Source organism: Melanaphis sacchari, unplaced genomic scaffold (assembly GCF_002803265.2).
Source record: "Melanaphis sacchari strain LSU unplaced genomic scaffold, SCAv2.0 Contig111_pilon_pilon, whole genome shotgun sequence".
Classification (NCBI taxonomy): domain Eukaryota; kingdom Metazoa; phylum Arthropoda; class Insecta; order Hemiptera; family Aphididae; genus Melanaphis; species Melanaphis sacchari.
In genome coordinates this window covers 367398-390270 of record NW_020270431.1, presented here as the reverse complement: position 1 = coordinate 390270, position 22873 = coordinate 367398, and the positions used below count along the sequence as shown (strand labels likewise).

The 22873-nt window shown below is 26.7% G+C and overlaps 2 protein-coding genes across 5 annotated transcripts; one reads left to right on the top strand and one right to left on the bottom strand.

Moving 5' to 3' along the window:
- The first annotated feature begins 1916 nt into the window (after positions 1 to 1916).
- On the top strand, positions 1917 to 16343 carry LOC112603836 (probable ubiquitin carboxyl-terminal hydrolase FAF-X). Of its 2 annotated transcripts, XM_025352611.1 has the most exons (43): positions 1917 to 2509; positions 2776 to 2842; positions 2931 to 3487; positions 3548 to 3679; positions 3743 to 3899; positions 3970 to 4154; positions 4231 to 4366; positions 4465 to 4722; positions 4789 to 4887; positions 4951 to 5058; positions 5125 to 5291; positions 5540 to 5640; positions 5701 to 5801; positions 5879 to 6093; positions 6513 to 6944; positions 7008 to 7281; positions 7338 to 7478; positions 7540 to 7686; positions 8322 to 8420; positions 8491 to 8645; positions 8728 to 9209; positions 9271 to 9397; positions 9479 to 9629; positions 9703 to 10168; positions 10228 to 10451; positions 10532 to 10686; positions 10750 to 10923; positions 10992 to 11133; positions 11200 to 11353; positions 11439 to 11589; positions 12100 to 12217; positions 12282 to 12414; positions 12524 to 12717; positions 12791 to 12987; positions 13061 to 13185; positions 13250 to 13419; positions 13483 to 13641; positions 14493 to 14587; positions 14656 to 14891; positions 14949 to 15139; positions 15198 to 15338; positions 15458 to 15591; positions 15660 to 16343. In XM_025352611.1, exons 2-43 carry the CDS (start codon positions 2777 to 2779, stop codon positions 15787 to 15789), a joined length of 7779 nt encoding a protein of 2592 aa, XP_025208396.1. In that variant the 5' UTR covers positions 1917 to 2509; position 2776; the 3' UTR covers positions 15790 to 16343. The 2 variants fall into 2 exon arrangements, with proteins under 2 accessions (XP_025208396.1, XP_025208395.1); XM_025352610.1 differs by lacking the exon at positions 1917 to 2509 and having other exon boundaries at positions 2777 to 2842; positions 14946 to 15139; positions 15660 to 15789.
- A 1192-nt stretch (positions 16344 to 17535) lies between these two features.
- Positions 17536 to 22021, bottom strand: LOC112603802 (mRNA-capping enzyme-like). Of its 3 annotated transcripts, none has more exons than XM_025352553.1 (6): positions 21902 to 22021; positions 21581 to 21632; positions 21277 to 21467; positions 20334 to 20526; positions 20144 to 20255; positions 17536 to 17825 (listed from the first exon to the last, which is right to left on the bottom strand). In XM_025352553.1, the coding sequence occupies exons 2-6, from the start codon at positions 21585 to 21587 to the stop codon at positions 17726 to 17728; spliced, it is 603 nt and encodes a 200-aa protein (XP_025208338.1). In that variant the 5' UTR covers positions 21588 to 21632; positions 21902 to 22021; the 3' UTR covers positions 17536 to 17725. The 3 variants fall into 3 exon arrangements, with proteins under 3 accessions (XP_025208338.1, XP_025208337.1, XP_025208336.1); XM_025352552.1 differs by having other exon boundaries at positions 21250 to 21467; positions 21906 to 22020; XM_025352551.1 differs by having other exon boundaries at positions 21250 to 21467; positions 21902 to 22019.
- Positions 22022 to 22873: the final 852 nt, after the last annotated feature.

Below are 22873 nucleotides of genomic sequence, written 5' to 3'. Positions count from 1 at the left end.
GGTTAGCAGTGCTGCCAGTCTATAGTCTTTGGACTGCGCCACTGTATTATAATATTTATAATACCGCCAAAAACTTGTACTCTTGAGTGTAAGCACAGAACAATAGTATAAGCCATAAGGTATTAAGGTCTATGAGTACCCCACAATATTAATGACTTATCCATGAGCTATGCCCACAACAGCCACAATTCATAACAGTTATGAGTTACTCAATCTATGTAACTATTAACAAGGGCTAGGATTTACATGCAAAAGTATGTTTTTTTTTGCAACTTTTGTCAGTTATGTCCACGAATCATCTCATGATGAGATAAACAGTAGTGTTTTTATATTGCATATTCTTGCATATTTCGACTATAAAAACGCGAAAAATGTATGTTTATAATATATTTTAGACGTTTTTATTGTGTGCCAGTATATATTATTGACGCTGTTCTAAAATAGATACCTACCTATATAAAGAACATAATAAGGTGTAACAGACGATCGTTCAGTTTTGAAAATTTTAAACACCATGCAATTGTTTTGTATAATTCATTCAAATATCGTATATAGTTGAGAATATTATTTCATTAACTTTAAAACTTTTTTTTTAGTGTGTATGTTTCAAATTTTTTGACTTTTTTTTTAATGTTAATTACGTATTTTTAATCAACTAAATGCATATTTCACAATTTTTTATATTGTATATAAATCCTACTATATAGCCCTACTTATAACCCTAAAACCTAAACCCACTCGACTGGCAGCTATAGACGGCCAGACCATAGTTTAGGGCATTTACTGTTCATTCAGCACTTTAATCTGCACTTTACAGTTAAACAATAAACTTACTGTTGTGGTCTGTGGGATGGTATCCCCATTACCACCTTACTGACTTATTCAAAATCAGAAAACTTGATCCTACATTTTATACTTCGACCAATCAATCGAAGACAACGAAAAAACACGGAAAACTTCGCAATGAAATGATACAAAACGTTTCCATCACGGAAAAGTTTTCGTCTCTTCTTAAAAAAAGCAAAAAAAACTATTCAGATATTAATCTCAACTCCAAATGTATAGCCGTATAGGTATGCACATTGCAGTCTGAAGATAACGTATTAAAATAATTGTAAGATAACACTATAGTCTAGTGTTTATAAAGATAACAGAAAAATATCATGAAAAATCACAAAAAAAATTAGTCATTGAAGAAACTTTAAGCTACAATAAATTTTGATTAAAAAGTAGGTACATTAAAAAAAAAAAAAAAAATTGTACAGAAAACATTGCCACTCAACTCATAATAGAGAATTTCCTGAAATTGTCTTAGATTTTTACCATTCCTAAAATATTATGTTTTATTTTTATATATCTCAGTTCGGTTGACAACCAGAAACTGTTAATTAAACTAATATTTATTGTCTAACAAATTTAACACTTAAAGGCTATAACACGAGGAAGAGAAAATATTTTCTTTATTCTTATTATTAATTAAAAATAATGGAATAATGATTAAGGACTTGGTAATTAGGAACCTAAGACGCAGACTAACTAGTTGAAGTTCTAAGATATTATTAACAAACACTTGAAATACATTAAAATAATCAATTAAAAATTTAAACTAACTTGTTAGTATTCACCATTTGGTAATAAACTTAAAACTATTAACATTTAACACTTAACAGTATTAAACTATTAATTAGTAAATAGTAAGATTAAATAATAATATGAGACTGGATAGTGGATTTTTTTTTTTTTATCACTGTCGGCGTTGTTGTGCAAGGTCTTTGGTACCGATCAGCTGCTCGTTCAAGTTGTTTTTGTGTTTGATTTTCTATCTTCCGTTCGGTCAACTATCTCGCTCACACACCGCCACCCCGTCCCGTCAAGCGATCTTCGTCGCGCCGACGCGCTGTCCGTAGTCTGTTCATCCCCCTCTCGGTCTACCCGGAGATACGATTTTTATTTCGTACCGATATTCGTTCGCAAAAACATTAAAACGAAACACAACCCAATGCTGTTATTTCTCATCTACAATCTCAACCGCTGTGCCGTCGTGAACGCGTATCGCTACAATATTATATATTAATACATAATAAATTATAGTAAAAACAAATTAAACTTCAGACGCCGTTCACATCGCGCGTTTTCGAATCCGGTACTGTGTTATTATTTTTATACCTACTCTTTCGTATTTTTGTAATCACCGTATATCGATTACTGACATCAAACGTAGCCTTAGCGGTTTTTAATCATTAGAACGTATGTAGTTTTTGCCGCTCACCACCGGTAATGTACCCTTAAACGTGGGCGATCGGAAAAATCAACGTACGCCGCGCCCCACGGCTACCGTGTTCGTCGTCCATGTCATTGTTACTACTTACTTTGCGTCATATACACGCGCCAGTCTGCTGTATCGCCGGCGTGTACAACAGAACTGAAACGTAAACATCTCTGTTGGTCTACCTCTGGCCGTGCATGTGTAATACAGCCATCGGACTCCGGACGTCTTCAACACCATCCCGTGAGTATGATAATTATATGATTAACGTGAGCCATATCCATCGACTAGATATTGGAGAAAATCTGAGTGTTAGTTGCGTCTGTCGCTGTAACATTGTATACAATCACAGTATGGTGACTGGTTGTGTCAACTAACCAATTAAATCTATATTATACCCACTCGATAACTGTTGTAGTACAATTAGTAATTACCCTCATGTTTTGCCGGATCTGATGTTGAGGTGATAAAGTATAATCATTGTACAAACTATATATCTTGTATTTCAGGATGACTATTGCTACACGTGGACAAACCGTCGGATTGGATTCGGCCGATAACCAGACAAACGTTCAAGTAAGTTTTAGTACAAGTTTTGCTGTTTGATTGTGCTGACATATCTCATACTTTGAGATTATGTAATAATGTTTTTCTCCCTCTATAGAATGTACCACAGCAAAATACACAAATCCATAGCGTACTGTCAAACATCAACATTTTGCCACCCCAGACCATTGAGTCACATCAAGTGGCTGAACAAATTATTGAAGAGGCAACATCAGCTGATGACAGAGTTGAAAATGATATGGAAACTAAAGAAGAAGAAACCCATAAAGAAGACGAGGTGGAGGAAGAAGAAGAAGAACTGGTATTTCCCATCATTAAACTAGTTAATCTGGAAGAGAAAATACATAGCCAACGTTGGATTGTACCAGTACTACCCGATCAAGAACTAGTATCGCTATTGAATGTTTCAATTGAATTTTGTAAAAAAGGATTGGATGTCAATAATGAAGGATGCCAAAAGTTTTTTCGTGATGCTATGGTGTTATCATTCACACGAATATTAACCGATGATGCTGTTAACAGCTGGAAAGTAAACATTCAACAATATATCATGAATAATTGTATGAAGTTAGTAGAACTGTTGGTGCTCAAACTTGACGATGACAACTTTCCGTTTTTAGAAATGTTGGGGATGTTGTTTAATCCTTTAAATAAGTAATTATTATATTTTTAACTGTTGCTGAATTTTTTTACCAAATCTTTACTTACCAACAGATTTCATCTATTCAACTGTACTAAACATTCAGATTATATACCAGAAATCGACACAAATGATTTTGATTTATTTGCAAGAACTCCACCTGATTCTAGAGCTCCTAAAGGCTGGCTGGTTGATCTGTTGAATAAGTATGTGACGAGTGAAAAGTTTATGATTTTAACATATACATCTTTCATTGTACAATTTTTTAGATTTGGAGTTTTAGGTGGTTTTCAAAAATTATCTGGACGATTTGAATGTAATAAAGCTTTAACTATTTCAACTATCTCTGGTCTAATTAGGCCATTTGGTAGTTGTTCTGAACTTTTAACTGAATCAACGATTCTTAAATATTTGATGCCTATTGTGGTATGTACATTCTTCAGGTATTTGTAACATGAATTGAATTGTATTGAATTGTATTGTTATGAATTTAAAGGAAAAAATACCTGGTTTATTGGATGTTCTAACTGACGATGAATTAAAAAAAGAAACCAAAAATGAAGGAAAGAATGATGCTATTTCTTCAATAATTAAGGCTTGTAAACAGCTTGCTGTGAAAGTACCAAAACAGGATGATTTAATCAAACAATTAGAAATATTTAGACTTAAAATGTTACTTAGGTAATTTATATATAAATATTTAATTATGATTATTAATTATATGTGTTTTTTGTTTAATATTCATTTTTTAATATAGATTATTACAAATATCATCTTTTAATGGCAAAATGAACGCCTTAAATGAAGTTAATAAAGTTATTACCAATGTCACATATACTCCTCATAGACATATAGACCATGATGAAGAATATTTAACTCCAGAAAAGATGGCTGTAAGTTTACTTGAATGTCTAATATATATAATATTAAAACAATAAAATAAATATTTTTTTATTTATTTATATATATATATATTTTTATTTATATTTAGAAATGGATCAAAGAAAATAATGTACTAGAGATAGTTCTTCGAGATTCTCTACATCAGCCTCAGTATGTAGAGAAACTTGAAAAAATTATACGCTTTGTGATTAAAGAACAAGCATTATCATTGAATGACTTGGATGCATTATGGGCAGCTCAAGCAGGGAAACATGATGCTATTGTAAAAAATGTCCATGACTTGCTAGCTAAGCTTGCTTGGGATTTTTCACCAGAACAACTAGATCACTTATTTGAATGTTTTCATGTAATACATAATATAAATAATATGTAATTTATTATTAAGTGAATACTAAATTATTATTCATTATAGGCTAATTGGACTAATGCTAATAAAAAACAGAGAGAAAAATTATTGGAACTAATAAGACGATTAGCAGAAGATGATAAGGATGGTGTTATGGCTCATAAAGTAATTTAAAATTTATTATTCAAAATAGCATGATTTTTATTAGAATTATTTAAAAACTTTTAGGTATTAATGTTATTTTGGAATTTGGCTCACGGAGAAGATGTATCAACTGAGATAATAGATCAAGCACTGTCTGCTCATGTAAAAATTCTGGATTATAGCTGTGCACAAGTAATAATACTTTTTCTATAATAAAGTTTTGTATCAAATATTCATTTAAATGTTATTATAAATTAGGATCGAGATGCACAAAAAACAGCTTGGCTAGACAAATGTGTTGAAGAACTTAAAAGTAATAGTTCTTGGGTACTTCCAGTTTTAAAACATATGAGAGATATATGTATGTTATATGATTCTTCTCCAGTGGGAGCTCATCATCAAGCTCAAACTCATACATTATATCGGTAAGTTATATAAGTATTTTTTTTTTAATACATAATTAATATATTATATTTTATTACATAACATGAAAATTTAAAAGTATAGTAGTATTTATTAAGTAAATATATAAATATTGTATTTAAATATGAAGTTTTGGATTAAAATGTGTACATTAGTCGGGATGCAATTAAGATAACAATAAATATGGTTCAAAACCTATATAATTCTGAATATCTATAGTTCTTAGTTTTTAATGTTTAAACATTTACAGACAAGAAATCATTGCACGCCTTCAAAATCAACATACTTTAGTATCTTTGGTCACAGATAATCTATCTAAATATATGGACGATGTGAGAAAAGTTGCCCAAGGTAAATTAATTTTTAATTTTACTATAATATTTTAATTTTAAAATAATCAATTTATTTTAGAAAACCATAATCTTGATCCTGCCAAATATTATCCTGATGGGCGCTATTGTCATTTACAACAGGTTCAAGAAAGATTGTATTTTTTAAAATTTTGTTTAAAGGTGTGTTCTAATAAATACTTAGTGATGTATATGAAGTATTTTAAATTTAAACACATTTTCATTATTTGATGTTATAGGATGGTAACCTTTGGTTGTGTGCTGAACAAGCACATCAAGTTTGGATAGCATTGGCTGAAAAAGCTGTGTTTTTAGCAGATCGCGAAGCTTGTTTTCGCTGGTTTTCAAAATTAATGGGCGAGGAACCTGACATTGATCCCTCAATAAATACAAAATTTTTTGTAAATAACCTCCTGCAGCTTGATCCAACATTACTTACTGAAAATGGAATAAAGTATGTAAAATTAATCATTATTTTTACATTTTAGTTTCACATAACTAAATAAAAATCTAACTTTTCATTCTCAATTTAATTCCAATAAAAATAATATTTTGAATATCAACTGATTTTTTAATAAACATTTATTGAACATCAAATTTTAAATTTTATCTAGACTATTTTATGTATTGATTCAAATAATTTAAGTCTTCTCATATTTTTTGTTATTTATAATAATTAATTATATCCTCTTATTACGCTATTAATAAATTATTGGTAACACTACCCACATCTGTTTTTATTGCAAAGTATAATTTGTTTATTATATAGTTAATGATATTTATCTAAATGTTAATCAAAGCCTTGTGTAAATATTTTTCATATGTATATATATAATTTATCGCTTATTGAAAATTTATCTGAATATTTTCTAGATGTTTTGAACGATTTTTCAAAGCTGTCAATGTAAAAGAAGGAAAACTACTAAAAAAAAGACGTTGTTATCAGATGGAAAATATAGATTTAATTGGTGTAGATTATTTATGGAAAGTGGTGACTAATTGTACTGAGGATATTGCATCACATGCAATTAATTTGCTTAAAGAAGTTAATACAAATCTGGCACCTAGACTGCAAGCCAATCCGCTGGAATTTCACCAAACATTTGTGGCTGAGTGTTTAGAAAGGTTACGTGCTCATTATGACACAGTTAGCATTCTATCAAAACCTTTAATGAACAATGATGATGTTATTGAAAGGAATATAGAAATCACTAAAATGATCAGGGTTATGAAAGTGTTATATGAGTATTTAGGAGAATGTGATGCTTCTTTTAATGGAGATCGTTCTTTGTTGCCATTACATAGGTATATATTTCATTTAAATAATAATAATTTATTAAATAATTTGTGAAATAAAATTTTTTTTAGAGCTTGCCGAGGAAAACATATAACTGTAATTGTTCGTTTAACAAATGCCAACCGTTCTTTGGTTGATGATCATGAGCTTGTTATGCATAGTAATGATAATATTTCATGTGTACGACGACAATTATTAAAAAGGTTAAGGAATAGTGGAACAATTACAGCTATAGCTGGTTCTTTAAATATAAAATTAGATATATTCTCTGGTACTACTATTGACCTCACTACTACTTTAGATGATAACAAACTTCTTGGTGAATTCCCTTTCAGAGATAAATTGGTAATATTTTTTATTTAATTTATTATTTATTTATTTAACCATTTATTTGTTTTCAGTTCCTTAATGCCAGACTAATGACTGCTAATACAAATTTAGCCAGTTCTCCAGATAGTAGTTCGGATAGCTCTATCACTAATAACCAACCGCTATATGATTTCAGTTTAAATATGGATGCAGAAAACTGTTTACCTACTGTGGTATATATTATTAATGTTTTTTTAAGAGTAAAATTAAATTTAATATAAATATAATTTATAGATCATTTCTGAAAATCCAAAATATGTTCATTTCTTCCTACAAGTGTCAGATAAGGGTATTGAAATTGAAAATCAACAACTTCGGGAAGCTGCCCGATGTATTTTAAAATTAATTCCCCCTGCGGAATCTACCATTAAAAAAATAAAGGTACTATTTATTTCATATTTGTATATAATTAAATATACAGTAGAACCTTGATTATTCGGGGTAATGATGGAGAGAGGGTCACACAGATAAATAAGGAGCATTGACTCTTTCCATCAAACGCATAACATAGCAAATTAAACATTTTAAAGAACCAATTTAACTATCTTATGCTTAATATTACATTGAATTTACCTATTAACAAATTTTAATGTTATATTGTTTAGATAATTTTATAACTTGCTTTAAAATAAAAGTATATATAAAACTTTTTGAGGTACCCATGATACTATGTTTTTACTCATGATGGTTAATTCACAGTATTATTATTATATTTATGTAACTAGAATTCTTCTTGAAGTACAATTTTCTATTTTATATGTTAGTAACACAAGTGATAACTTAATAACAATAATATTAAAATAATTAATACATGCTTGATAACTAAACAGTATTCAATAATCAATATTTTTTGAAAATTTGAAGTATTTCAGTTTTAACATTTACCTAATGAATTCACTGTCACTTTTTAATGTTTTAACGTCCATATATGTCTTATATGATATATATCCTATTTAATAATCTGAATAATAAAACAAAACTATATGAAATATTTATTTTATTATTATTTATTTTAGAGATTTTTTACTTATCGATCAGAACTTGTTGAAGGAAATTTAAACATAGATAGTATATACTTTACTAGTTCTTCTTCTCAAAATTTATACAATTTAGAGGTAAGTTCTAAATATTGATGAATATTATGTAAAATACATTATTTATTTATAATTAAATTAATATTTTTAGGTACTATATTCTATGTTGTTACCTGCCATTGATCCGATGGCAGACAAAACCCTAGAATTTCAAACACATTTTATAACAAGTATTCATGCCCCTGAAATTATTCAAATGTTAGTATCAAATAAATTTATCTTAGAAAATGATCAAATTACTAAAAGGTAAAACTATCAACTATTAATTAAATTTAATTCATTTAAAATTTGAATATCTTGAACTAAAATTGTATTAATTTTTTTTTAGATCTATTTATTTGGTTGTGCTAAAAATCTGTAGACTTGTATTATGTGTAATGGGACAAGTTATAACACAATTATATCAATCATCTGGATTTGTAATGGAAATATCAAATGATAACGAATGTTGTTTATCTAAGAGAGTTGATGTAATTGACCAATGTGATGATAATTTGGCATTAATGAAAGAAGCATTTGCTTTGGTGCCTAATCCCAATTTAGAATATATGTTGCGAAGTGTTACTTCTAAACTAGCACGAAAGTTCATTGATAAAATTGCCACTAGTTGTGACTCTTTGGAAGACTCTATAATAGCTATTAATAAGTCCTTATCAAAATTTATACCTAACATGGATATGATATGGACTACTATTCAGTTAGCATGGGCAATGGCTGGAGCCAATCAACACATGCTTGATGGTAAATTAAACAATGCAAATCTGCATGATAATTTAAATGGAAAAACTTTAGAAATGGAAGATATATGTGGTATGATATTTAAAAGTATAATAATTAATTGTATTATAAATTAATGTTAATTATATTTCAGTTTGTAAAGAAGCATTAGAAGTATTGACTCTTTGTCTGTTTTTAAAGCCAAATTATTTAAGTCAGTTAATGGAGAAAAAAGATTGGCAAATATTTCTTATTGATTTAATTTTATTGGCTAATAACAGGTATTTAATTTGAATTTATTTAGAAAATTATAGATTTTGAAAATGTTAAATAATATTATAATATTATTTTAATATTTTTAGACAAGTTCGTTGTTCTGCTGCAGAACAATTTCTGTTAATAATTAAGTTTAGTTGGAGTGCCGAACCATTGTTATCAACCATTTCATTAATGTTTTCTGTTCTTAATGATACCGTACTGAAATTTGCTCAAAACTCGTATGAGTATTTTCATGTAAGTTACTGTGACTTATCTAAATGTAATAATAATTTAAATATTTTTGTTAATTCATTTATTTTCTTTAAAGGTTTTAACTTACCTATTAAATTATGCTAGTCACGAAAAAATTCCTGTGCCAGATTTTGAAGAGTTATTAAATAATGAAATTAAATGGTTAAAAAATATAAGAGAGAAAATAAAAACTGATGGTGAGTCAGGAATCGAAGAGGTGATTCTTGAAGGTCACCTAAATATAACCAAAGAGTTAGTCCAAATGATAAGTATTGAGAAGCGTGAAGAAATTGGTTCCAATGAAACTACTGGGATAATGTTAATCAAAGAATTACTTGAAGATTTTATCTTTCCTGCATCAAAGTTAATGGAAGATATGACCAAACATCAAACTATTGATTTTGTTGATATTGAAGTTACACCTGTTTGTAAATCTCCAAATTCTACAAATGCAGCTTTTGATCTTATTATATCCCTTTGCATTGGTTGTGTAGCAAATTTAAAATTAACTGTTGAAATGCTTTCTCAATATTTTTATTCAGGTAATTTTATTAATAACTAGTATAAAAATAAATTTTATACATTGCTACTTTGTCTCTAGAACGAGAAGATCCTTTGGTTGAATGGGATTATCTACCTATGATGGGTGCAAGAACAGCTCGTGGTTTTGTTGGGCTTAAGAATGCTGGTGCCACTTGTTACATGAATTCTGTATTGCAACAGTTGTACATGGTACTTCCTATACGGTTAGGTTTATTATCAGCACATGGTGCCGCCATTGATGCAAATGATGATTTTAATGCTGATGAAAAAAATGATAGTGAGGTATAAGCTCTATTGTATATTTATTTTTTTATCAAATAATTTAATTATTTAAAATCTTAATTGTTTTTTATTATTTCTAGACTCAAATGGACATAACTGAAGATCGCAATAAATTTGATCAATCCAGAAAAGAATACAATGTTGGTATATTAAAACAAGTACAAGCTATATTTGGACACTTAGCATTCAGCAAGGTTCAATATTATGTACCTAGAGGATTATGGAAACATTTCAAGTAATTATAATTTTTAAGAATTTTTTAAAACTGTTGTATGTACTTACATTATTATTTCAATAGATTACAAGGTGAACCAGTAAATCTTAGAGAACAACAAGATGCTGTTGAGTTTTTTATGAGCCTTGTAGAAAGCTTAGATGAAGCTCTAAAAGCATTATCTCAAGATCAAATTATGAGTAAAACACTTGGAGGTTCTTATTCAGATCAAAAAATTTGTCAGGGTTGTCCACATAGGTATTATTAAATTGTTATATGTCTATTAATTTATTGTAGTCAATAACCATTGATTATTTTATTGTAAGGTATTCTAAAGAAGAACCCTTCAGTGTTATCAGTGTAGATATAAGAAATCATTCAAATTTAACCGACTCTCTAGAACAATATGTTAAAGGAGAACTATTAGAAGGAGCTGATGCTTACCATTGTGATAAATGCAATAAAAAGGTTAGACCAAATAAAAATTAAAATCTTTTAGTTATTGTTAACTGAATGAATTAAAATTGTTAATAGGTTGTTACTGTTAAGAGGTTATGTGTTAAAAAGTTACCGCCTATTCTAGCTATTCAACTTAAAAGATTTGAGTATGATTTTGAAAGAGTATGTGCCATAAAATTTAATGATTATTTTGAATTTCCAAGAAACCTAGATATGGAACCATATACAGGTACTTAATGATTGTAATAATAATATTTGTTCTATAAAATTCATGATAAATTATTGCTTATGTAATTTATCTTCACCTGTTATAGTTTCGGGGCTAGCCAAAATTGAAGGTGAAATAATTGACTGTGATTATGATGAGTCACAAAATGAAAATCATACCAAATATCAACTGACTGGTATAGTTGTTCACAGTGGTCAAGCAAGTGGCGGACATTATTATTCTTATATTCAAGACAGGTACATATTTATAATTTATGTTATTAAAGAATATTAAACTTAACAATCAATGTTTGTATACATTACTAAATACTAATGAAACATAAGCACTTACATTAGTAAAACTAAGAATGTTTAAAAAAAATTAAAAAAATTAATTTTCTTTATCTCAAGGAAAAATGTTTGTATTGTAGTATTCTTAAATAGATTTTAAACAAATTTGTTACTTATTAATTTTATTATTAAATAATACTCTTAAGAAGGTATTTTTATTTTTATTATTATTTAATTTTTCATTAATATTTACACTAAAAAAACCATTATTTTATAAATTTAAACATTCTATTTTAAAACTGTTAAAAAACAAAAAAAAACCATTCAGCTTGTGTTAAATTTATTTTAGTTTGTGTTCTTGAAATCAGAATACATGTAATATATTAACTATTAGTTAAATTAGTTTAATAAATTTGTGATATTTAAGTTATTATCAATTCCTAAATAATAATACAATTTTTCTTATGTGTGTCTTAGAAGTGCTGAAGGCTTATCTAAATGGTACAAATTTGATGATGGTGATGTAACCGAATGTAAAATGGACGAAGATGAAGAAATGAAAACTCAATGTTTTGGTGGAGATTATATGGGCGAAGTAAATTTATATATTTAATTCTTCAATAATAACTTATTATTTATTATTTATTTACTTATTTTAGGTTTTTGACCATGCATTAAAAAGAACCAGTTATCGAAGGCAAAAACGGTGGTGGAATGCTTATATGTTATTTTATACCAAAGTAGATTCTAACTCAGATTTATTACTTAATGGAATAAGAAAACTTAGTTTAAGTAAGTTAGGAGAATAATGACATGAAAAATTAATTTTATTTTAATTCAAAATTATAGAGATTTTAGTGTAGCATCAAATATTATCTTTTATCTATTTATTATTATATAGGTGATCGGCGTTCAAGTAATAGTTGTATCAAAATGCCTTCATATATTAAACGTAGTGTTCAACAACAGAATATACGATTTTTACACACTCGCAGTCAGTATACTGAAGAATATTTTAAATTTATTCGTAACATTGCCACAATTAATGCCCCAAACATAGTTGCTTCATCCAATGATTTACAACAACTAAAAATTGTAAGTAAACAAAAAAGTGAAACATAAATATTATGTAAACATTTTTCATATAAATATATATTTAATTTATTAGGCTACAAATCAAGAAGAATTATCTCTTTTATCTATTCAGCTTGTGAGTAAATTTCTATTTTATGTCGGTTTGCATACCAAAAAATCATTGAGAGGAAACGCTATGGAGTGGTATGATGTAATAGCATCTCATATCTGTACCTATGCATCTGTTCGTGCTTGGTTTGCTCGAAATATTTTATTTAATCATCCTCAAAGGTACATAGTGATTGAATTTTAATATATTTTTTTAAATTTTATAAATTTTTTAATTGTATTTTTGAATTTTTAGATTTGTGGAATATTTGTTGCAATGTATGAGCTCTGAAGTACGATCGTTCTTTATTAAATTAATTGCTTACTTGGCTCACTATTCTCTTCAAGATGATGCTATCCTTATACCAGCCATCACTTCTAGTAATATATTTATTTTATATTACTCTTTTTAAGTATCTATTAATATTTTTATCCTCATTTCTAGATTCTTTATTAGATACTACGGCTTCGTTAAGTGATCATTTAATTATTGCTGTATTAAGTCTGTTGCAAAAAGAAGTGGGTGAACATACAAATAGACATTTACCACATTACTTTTCTTTTTTCTGCATGTACTGTAATTTAGGTATGGCAGAAAAACAGCAGCTTTTAAAAGTATGTTTATAATTTTCATAATTAATTACAATGGTTTTACTTATTAATAAATTATCATTTTAGTTAAATGTAGCAGCAATATTTATCTTAGTAGCTATTGATGAAGGCCCAGGTGGATCAAACATAAAATATCAATTTAATGAAATCAATAAACTACATTCTGTGATATCAATTTTAGTGAGGTGTTGTGATTGTACGGAAAAATGTGTATCCTCTGCTCCTGTAAGTATATATAAACAAAAAAAAAAAAATCAAAAATTTTACATTTAAAATTGTAACAATTTAAATATACTGAAGAATTAAATTCATAATGAAAGGCTTCATTCAAAACACTTACATTTCTCTTGATTAGCAAATATATATATATTATAAATCCTTCTTAAATTGATAAAGTATTTAAGTATAGTTAAAAAAAAAAAAATAAATTATAACTCCATGGATGATAGTTGTTGCTTGAGTGAGTTTAGTGGCCAAATTGTTTTGCAGGGACGTGACATTCTTCTATAAAAGGCATATAGATAGTTGATAGTTGATTCAGTATAGGTAACAAACGTTTGTTGCTTGACTGCAGCTCGACAAAATCCAGTTACCTTCGTGTATAGTCTTGAATTGTAGATCATTTATTCTTGCCACCATAACCATATGTAACCACTACATTCTATCCTTAAACTATTCATATTGGGTAATGGTGCAAATGTTTAGGCTATCAGTTATTTAAATTATTAACTAGTTAGTAGGCATTTACACTCTCATTAGGAATGTAACAATTCACATGACTAGTAGAGGCAATGAGCATAATAATAAAAATCGTAACCATTACAATGTGTCATGCAACATTGTCTTTAAATCCTATTTATTTTATACTTTTTCATTTTTTTTTTTTTTATTTGTTAATTTGATTGCTTAATTTAAGGACTTCCAACAATTTTTTTATGGCGAAATAAATCTTAGTAATGTTTTGGCGTTGTGGAAAAATTTCCTAAAATTTTTTAGTAATTTTCAAATATTTATTAGTTTGCAAGCTGGAAGTTAGAGAACTCTGGTCTAATTTATTGATTTTTTTTTTTTTACAGGGTACTCCTTTCCTACCAAATCCATTTGCTGAATGTCAACCATACCTAAGAAAAGTTCCTCAACAAGTTAGAGATAGTATTTTTGGTCGAATATGGTATGTATTATCTTAAGATAACAATAAATAATTAAATGCTTATTAATATAATTTATGTATATTTTTAGTTATTTGAAAAAACTTATTGACAATTCTCAAATGAATGAAGAAAGTATGAAATTGCTACAATTTGTGTGTTGGGAAAATCCACTGAGCAGTAGTATGGTTTTAACTGAAATATTATGGCATATAATGTATACATATTGTCAAGAGCTCAAATTTTATTTGGATTTACTATTTGTCATATTAAGTATTGAAGATTCATGGCAAGTTTTACGCATTCAAAACGCTATGACTGGAAACGGTAAGCACACTGAATTTTCTTTTTAATTGTACTTTAATACTGAATTTATTTCAGAAGATAGAGAAGGTGTACTTGACACAATTTTACGACACAAAAATCAATATCAAAGACGGTCATATCAATGTATCAAAGGATTAGTTGGTTTATTTATGAGGATACCGATGGCACATAAAGTTGTACTACAAAACACAGATCTCAAAAGAAAATGGGTAGAAGCAGTTGATTGGCTACAGGAAGAACTTAATAGAGTAATATTATTATTTTATTTTGTTAGTATTATCTCAATTTAAACTTGTGTTATTTTAGAAAACATTGACTGGAGGCCAGTATAATACTTATAATAATTGGACACCCCAATCCAATGAAAACACCAACAGTTTCTTTTTAGAAAGATCAACTAGTGCTCGCAAAGTCCTACAAAAAGCATTTGAATTTTGCCCAACTGAAGTAATTAAAAATACATTTTAATATTAATTTTTGACAATATATATATATATATTATAGATATAATATAATTTTGCTCTTACTAAAAATCTTATATCAAAATTTTAATTTTGTGTGAAAAGGATTTTTCAATCCCAACATTAACTACACAGGAAATAGAAGATTCATCTGATGAAGGTGATGAAGTGGGAATCCAACATGCTACTGATACTCTAGTAAATGAACCTTTACAAGTAGTGCCAGACATTGTACCTGAGTAAGATAGCTATTTTTATATTTTATTTCAAAAAAAATGTATTATAAATTAGTTTATTAAAAATATAGGAATGATGATGATTATGATGCTTCTGTTCCCATTAATTTCAACAGTATAGATGACTTTGATAATGGTGAGAGTAGTAACGTCGAATTGGTGAGTACGAGAATTGTTGAATCATCAACAGATATGCATTAACTTGTGATCATATGAGAAATAATAAAACTGAACGTATAATCGAAATACAAGTTATTGTTGTTTGGATATTATCAAACAATACATTATATTATAATTTATAGAATACTGTATTTTAATCCTTTTGCAATTATATAATTACCAATTAGCACAACCAAAGCGATCAATAAATATTTCGGTACACGACAATTAAACGAATAACGATGTGTTTTAGGCTGTTAACATCTGACCTAATATTAAATTTAAGTTAAACATTTTTTTTTTTTTTTTTTAATAATAATTAGTAAATAATGTTCAATATGAAATTTTTAAAGAAGTAAAACTCCACCGAACAGAAATGTATCGCTGACCGATTTTATACTTGAAAAAAGAAAAAATTTATTTTATGCTGTAAAATTATTTTGTGTACAGATTGGAACCATGCACGTTTAAGTTGTTATATATTCATGTAAAAATATGTAATATATACTTCTGCGTGAGCAAAAATCCTACACTCTTTATACTGTCTTTTATTTAATTATTTGTTGTAAAATGTACATTTATTTTGCTTTTTTACATTATTACTATTATTATTATTATTATTATTATTATTATTATTATTTTATTATTATTATTTTATTATTATATTTATTAAAAGTTGTCTATGTATTATCTAGCTCTCAAATTATCAATATCAAGTTTATATTTTAATACGTCAGCGTTTATATATTACACAAGTATTGTAATGGTAAATTTTCATATTTTAAATTTCAATGACGCGTTTTTGTTATACGTATAAAAAAACGAACTCCTTTGTATGAAAAAAAAAAAAAAAGTGATAATCGATTTATAAGGTCTTTTGTGTAATACACAGTTTACTTATTATGTATTATACTAATTGTAAATTATATTACATAATGAGTATACAATTTAACCCATAAACTATTTATAGAAACTCAATGATTAGGTATGTTTTTTGCTGAATTTATTGAGAATTCTAATTAATCAAGTTTGATAATTGTTTATGTTTCAGTATCATAATTCAATTATAATATTTTATTATTATATTTTTTTTTTTTATTTTGTGATAACTTTCATAACCAAAAGTATAGTAAGGCTGGAATTAATGTTTGTACATTGTTAACTACTGTTATGAAAAGAAAAAGTGTATAAAAAATAATTATGAAGTGTATTGCATTTAATGTAATAAAAAAAAAAAAAATGATATTTTAAAAAAAATATCTTTATAAACATTGATGTATTATTATTTATTTTTTGTGTTGGATCAAATCCATAATAAGAAAAATACTTTTCCCACCTAATTGATGCTAAAATATGAGAAATTTTTTATGTGATGAATTGATGGTGGATAGAGACAACATATATGAAAGCTGTTGCTTTAAAGATTTTGAGACCAGTATATATTGTCTAATAATAATTATTATATGTATTAAATTATAGATTAAATATGTAAAAAGTTATGTTGACAAGGTATTTCATTACTTGTAGACCCAATAATTAATACATTTCTTAATTTAAAAAGATTTTACATTTGGAAATTTATGTAACAAATTTAAAATTCTCCTCTCACAGATAAACATTGGATCATGGGTATGCATATGCTTTTGCACAATACTATTTAACACTTATTGTATTGTAATGTTTAGTATAATATAAATTTTATTTCATAAATACAATGATATCACATTACTTCATTAAAAAATATTTTTTTTATCAATACATAAAAATCCATATGTGTTAAATTGTAACATAAGATATAATTCCAATTTTTTTTTTTAATTTTGAGCAATGATTATAGAATAGACTATTCTATAATCAATGATTTTGAGCAATGTAGGCGACAACAATATAATGTCAATAGCTTACAACTGGTTATGGTTCTCAACCTTCTTTTGTGAGTATCATCTACTCAATAATTGTAAATCTTCCAATTTACAAACTAAGAAATCCAATAGGGTTTTGGAGCCAAAATAGGAGCTTCATTTGAATACCGTCTGTAAAGCTCATTTATATAGTTTTGTCTGTAGATACCAGGATATCTAAAAGATAAAATACACATATAATTTAAAACAATATATATGTAAGTAATTAGTGACATATATTTTATGTAAATTTAATATATAATTGTTGCAATGTCATAGTTTTAACTTGGGGTTTTAAAAATAAAAATAGTGACATAATTATTAAAGTGATAAGGAAAGAACTTTCTTTGAGGTTTTTCTTTTTTTTCTAATGACACTTGTATTCCCAGTAATAAAATTACATTGTGCTAAACAATTTAAAACTTTCATTATGTTACAAGATATTAATTAATAATGCTATACTATTAAGTATTATTCAATTTAATAATATTACAAACAAAAAACAAATTCACATACTTAGTATAAATTATTATTTTTAAATTTATGATACTGTTAGTTGTTCAAGAACGACAATAACTACAATGACTACAACTAAAATTATTGAATAATATAATAATATTATCACTTAAAATCATGATTCAATCTAATAGTTAATGCAGTTATATTCTATGGTGAGACATTGAAACGGATGATTTAAAAATAGATTTTCTCAGTAGAATTTAAGATAAGAATTCTTGTCAAATATTATTAGTTCAAAGACAGCACAGTATTTGGCTTTTGCGTTTTAGTAAATATGCAACTGTGAACTGGTGAGTAATGACAATGAGGTTGTGTGATAAACTCATTTAACATTTTACAAAAATAATGACAGTAACGTAGCTTCACGGCGATCATATTTTCATCTTCGTTTTTGATCTTAAACGCTACGATTCAATACCATCGAGTAAGGCTATTAATAAATTTAATAAATGGATAATGATTAATGAACTTTAAAGAAACGGATTTAATATTAAAAAAAAAAAAAAAACAATTGTATGCCTTAAAATGTTGCAGCAGTTAAAGACGCTCCTCTTATAGTTCAAGACGTTCTACACAAAAATATGTGATATCGTTAAATTTATCAATTAAGTCTACGTAAGATTTTGCACGACTTTAATTTTCATTAATATAAGGTGCAAGTGATTCAACAATAAAAACCTACAGATATCTAAAGTTGCACAACTTTTTGTTGAAAAATGCTATCCTTGACGGATGAGAATAAAAACTATTCAAAACATTTGGATGTCTTATGAAGCATATTCCCATCTTGATGGTTTTGTGAATAATTAGAATTGTCATTTTTGATCTCAAGAAAATCCTCGCCAACTTCATCAATGACCTTTACATTGCAATTAATAACTATATGGTGTGCAATTTTACATTATAATATCATTGGCCTGTGTTTTTATGAAAACGTTAATGGACGAGCAACAAATGTTAATTCAAATTGTCCATGTGATCAATAATTTTTTGCAAGTGAACTAACAATTTTCTTAAAATTATTACTTTTGGTTCTAAAAAAATGCACGACATCTCAAACGACTCAAGTATCAATGAATGCCATTCAACAAAATTGAAAATCGTATTAATTACAAAAATTATATTTGTTGACCACCACAATCACTTAATTTATCAACATGTAAGTTTATTTTTGAGAGTATTTAAAAAGTAAACCCTATGCACATAAATCTCAAATATTGCAGAACTAAAATACAAAATTAAAGAAGAAATTTCCAATACCCCTTTGAAAGTGATATATTGTGTAATAGAAAATATGCGAAATAGATTAGAAAAGTACTAGAGAAAAGATAGCCATTATCTTGAGGATATCGTTTTAAAAAAAAAGGCAAATTATGTACTTCACTATAATAAATAATAGGTAATTTATTTATTTTTGAAAATTTGCTGTTTCAATGTCCTACCCTGTATATATATATCTGAAATTATCATTCATTTAACATTTTTTCTAATGAAAGAATCAATAACCATTAGGTACCTGTAATAAAAAAAGAAAGTATATATCTTAGTTAATAAAAATACTAGTTTTTATTTTACATTTAGCAGTCTTTAAGAGAACTTCATATTTAAAAAAAGAATGGATATAACATTGATTTTTAAGGACACTTTAAATGTAAATTTAAATTAAGTTATTTTCTTGTCTATTCTGTTAATTTTGTTTATTTAGCCCTACTTATAAATAATAGTGATAACTGATAATATAATAAAGTTTCTACACGTTTATAAACAATAAGCAACAATGTAAGAAAAGGTTATAGATAATGCTTTTATGATAATGATTTGAAAAATAAAGTGCTAATGAAGATAATATTGTGCATAAATCATATTTATTTATGATAACCTATGCGTAGAACTTATGCTTCTATAATTTAAAAATTAATATTCCTCAAAACAAATTCCTTATTATGCTACTGTAAATTATATAAATTGTATATTACCTAGCTTCTGCAAAATGACGTATCGCACTCGTAACATCAAAATTTAATACTTCCACTAAATAAGAAACTATAAAAAATCCTGTTCGGTTAAAACCATGAGTACAATGAACACCTTGATAAAACAAATAATTGTTTAATTTCAGGCCATATAATTAATTATTATTATATGAATTAAAATAACTGATTATACCAATAAACTGTGAAAAATTGTTTTCTAGAAAATTTGAACAAATATTGAAGAACATTTCTATTACTTCTCGATTAGGTAAATCTCCGTGACCAGTACAAGGTATTTTTATATAATCACATCCCATATTTTTTATTTCAAATTTGCTATAGTAGCGTGTTGTATTTGTGAGATCAATCCATAAGCCAATACTTTGCTGTAAAAGTTGTACATACTTACAAAACTAACATAATATAATATATTGAAGTTATTAACAGTAAAATACCTTTCAATTGATTAAAATAATACCTTAAAGTAGTGATGCACAACCTATTTTATACAGTGAACATCAAAATTTAAATTTTTGATGAGAAAACCACCTCTCTCACAATACATATAATAATAAAAATTAAATTGAATATTTAAATTAAAAAAAAAAAAACTCACAATAATAAATAAATGAAATAACAATTTAAAAAATAATAAATTTCAATAGTTATAAAGTGTATACTTCATTAAAATGTTAGAGGAGTAAACAGTATTGTTTTTTCATACTGTTTTGTTTACAACTATTTTTGATAATATTTCTATCATAACTATATATCTTATTTGATACTTATTTTCCTTTCATCAGAATTATAGTTTTCTATTCATGAATTAGGTAATAATTTTTAATTTTAATTTAACTTATCAAGAAATGTTCTGAAACACTAATCTGCCCCTATACTCTGTAGATATCTAAATATACTTAATAATATATTTAATGGAACAAATTTTTGAAATAATATTTAGTTAAAATTGCTAGACAAATTAACCAATAAAATTAAGATATAATTAATTAACATTGTATTAAAAACATAAGCAATTTTTATTTCTATTAAAAATTAATAAGTAAGTTGTTTAATAACATTTTATATTATGGTTAGGTAATAGGTAATACCTGATATGAAAACATATGATTAAATACCATTTCTGGATTGAATCTCATCTTGATTGCTAATTTATTGTCATATTTATAATCTAATGGTGTTTTGAATGCTACAAATGCATTAGCTATCCCCGAAGTAGCTATAGGAGGGCAATTTATCCAATAGTTAGGGATTTTATTATTTTTTGATGATTCCCGATTAGATCTATAACGATTATAACGATTGACTCCTGCAAATTACCAGTATTTAATTAATTTATAAAAATATTTCAGTAATCAACTTGATATTCAAATCCATTTTATATTAAACACTATAATATATATATTTAAATATTATTCTTACCTGCCATTGAAATGTTTCTTTATGGTATAAAAAAGAGGTAGCCGGTTAGTACCTAGTAAGTAAAAAAATAGCTATTGATATTGTTGAAAATTTAAAAATGAAATTTTGTTATTTTACTGATTAATCTTTTAATTTAATATTTTATTTATACTGAATTTCACGATAGATATTACTCAACCAATATTCAAATTATTCAATAGTAAGTTGTAACCATGAAATTTGATGAATAATATATATTATTATTAATCTTTTTTTTTTACAATAATATTATTAATCAGAGTTCATGGTTGTAACCATAATTTAAGATAGTAATCTAATTACCAACATCCAATATCGAAGTGGAGAAGATAATTCTATTTTTCTTTACATTGTGGATCCACTATAAAAATTAAAAATGTTATCACAGACTACACAGCAGAGCAGACATCATGTATACGAAGTACCATTGAACTCTATATGATAACTGGAATGCTCACCAGTCATAAGACCAATGTAAATAACCGAGATAGCGTGTTAGAAAAGACAGCAGATAAGAATGGTGTTGCTATCTTTTATCACATAGTTATATGAATTGATTACCAATACATTTTAAATTCGTTGTTCGTTTAACGTTTTGACTTTTGTGCCTTCTGCGTTCTCAAAGTTTTAAAAATAATTAAAATAGTGTGTACTACTGTCAGTAAGACTTAAATGAATTTTGTAGTGCCTTTAATTGTGGCTCTAGTGATGTGAAAAGACTTGTCATTCACAAGTTAGTATTAAGTTATTATATGGTGTTATTGATTTTACTCTGATATTTTTAACAGATTTCATCTATTATTTTAATATTTGAGTTCCTCTTAAAGATAAAGAGGCTTCAAAATGGGTGCATGCTGTTCGAAGGAAGATTTTAACCTAGTTCCAATACAACTTTATGTAGTTTACATTTCAAGTAAATTTGACTTCATTCAGCTTGTAAGTGGAAAAATGTTAATAAAATCACTTGTACCAACTGTATTTGATTTCAAATCATTTCTCAAAATTAAAGGAGAATTCTGCAGACGAAGTAAGTAATTAAATTAATAAAAACAAGTATTTATATATTTTTATATTATTACATGGCCATTATGTATTAAGAATTTTGTGTTCTTTGATAAAATTGTTGATATATGTATTTTAAGGACACAACCACAACAATAGCCTTAAAATAATGAAAATATGTTATCTACTTGTAAAAAGAACAAAGTTTGTAGAACATTGGCGTACAGACAAAATTAACTGGGAAGAATTAGAAAAACATTAAATGATTGCATA

What these genes read in the sequence shown, in the direction of transcription:
- LOC112603802 (XM_025352552.1), bottom strand. An exon ending in ATCATATGTTTTCATATCAG is followed by an intron (nt 20,527 to 21,249) that starts GTATTACCTATT and finishes CAACTTTTACAG; the next exon opens with CAAAGTATTGGCTTATGGAT. An exon ending in CGTCATTTTGCAGAAGCTAG is followed by an intron (nt 17,826 to 20,143) that starts GTAATATACAAT and finishes TTTATCTTTTAG; the next exon opens with ATATCCTGGTATCTACAGAC.
- LOC112603836 (XM_025352610.1), top strand. Translation starts at nt 2,777, where the DNA reads ATGACTATTGCTACACGTGGACAAACCGTCGGATTGGATTCGGCCGAT. An exon ending in CTGGTTGATCTGTTGAATAA is followed by an intron (nt 3,680 to 3,742) that starts GTATGTGACGAG and finishes ACAATTTTTTAG; the next exon opens with ATTTGGAGTTTTAGGTGGTT. An exon ending in ATTTACAACAACTAAAAATT is followed by an intron (nt 12,718 to 12,790) that starts GTAAGTAAACAA and finishes TTAATTTATTAG; the next exon opens with GCTACAAATCAAGAAGAATT.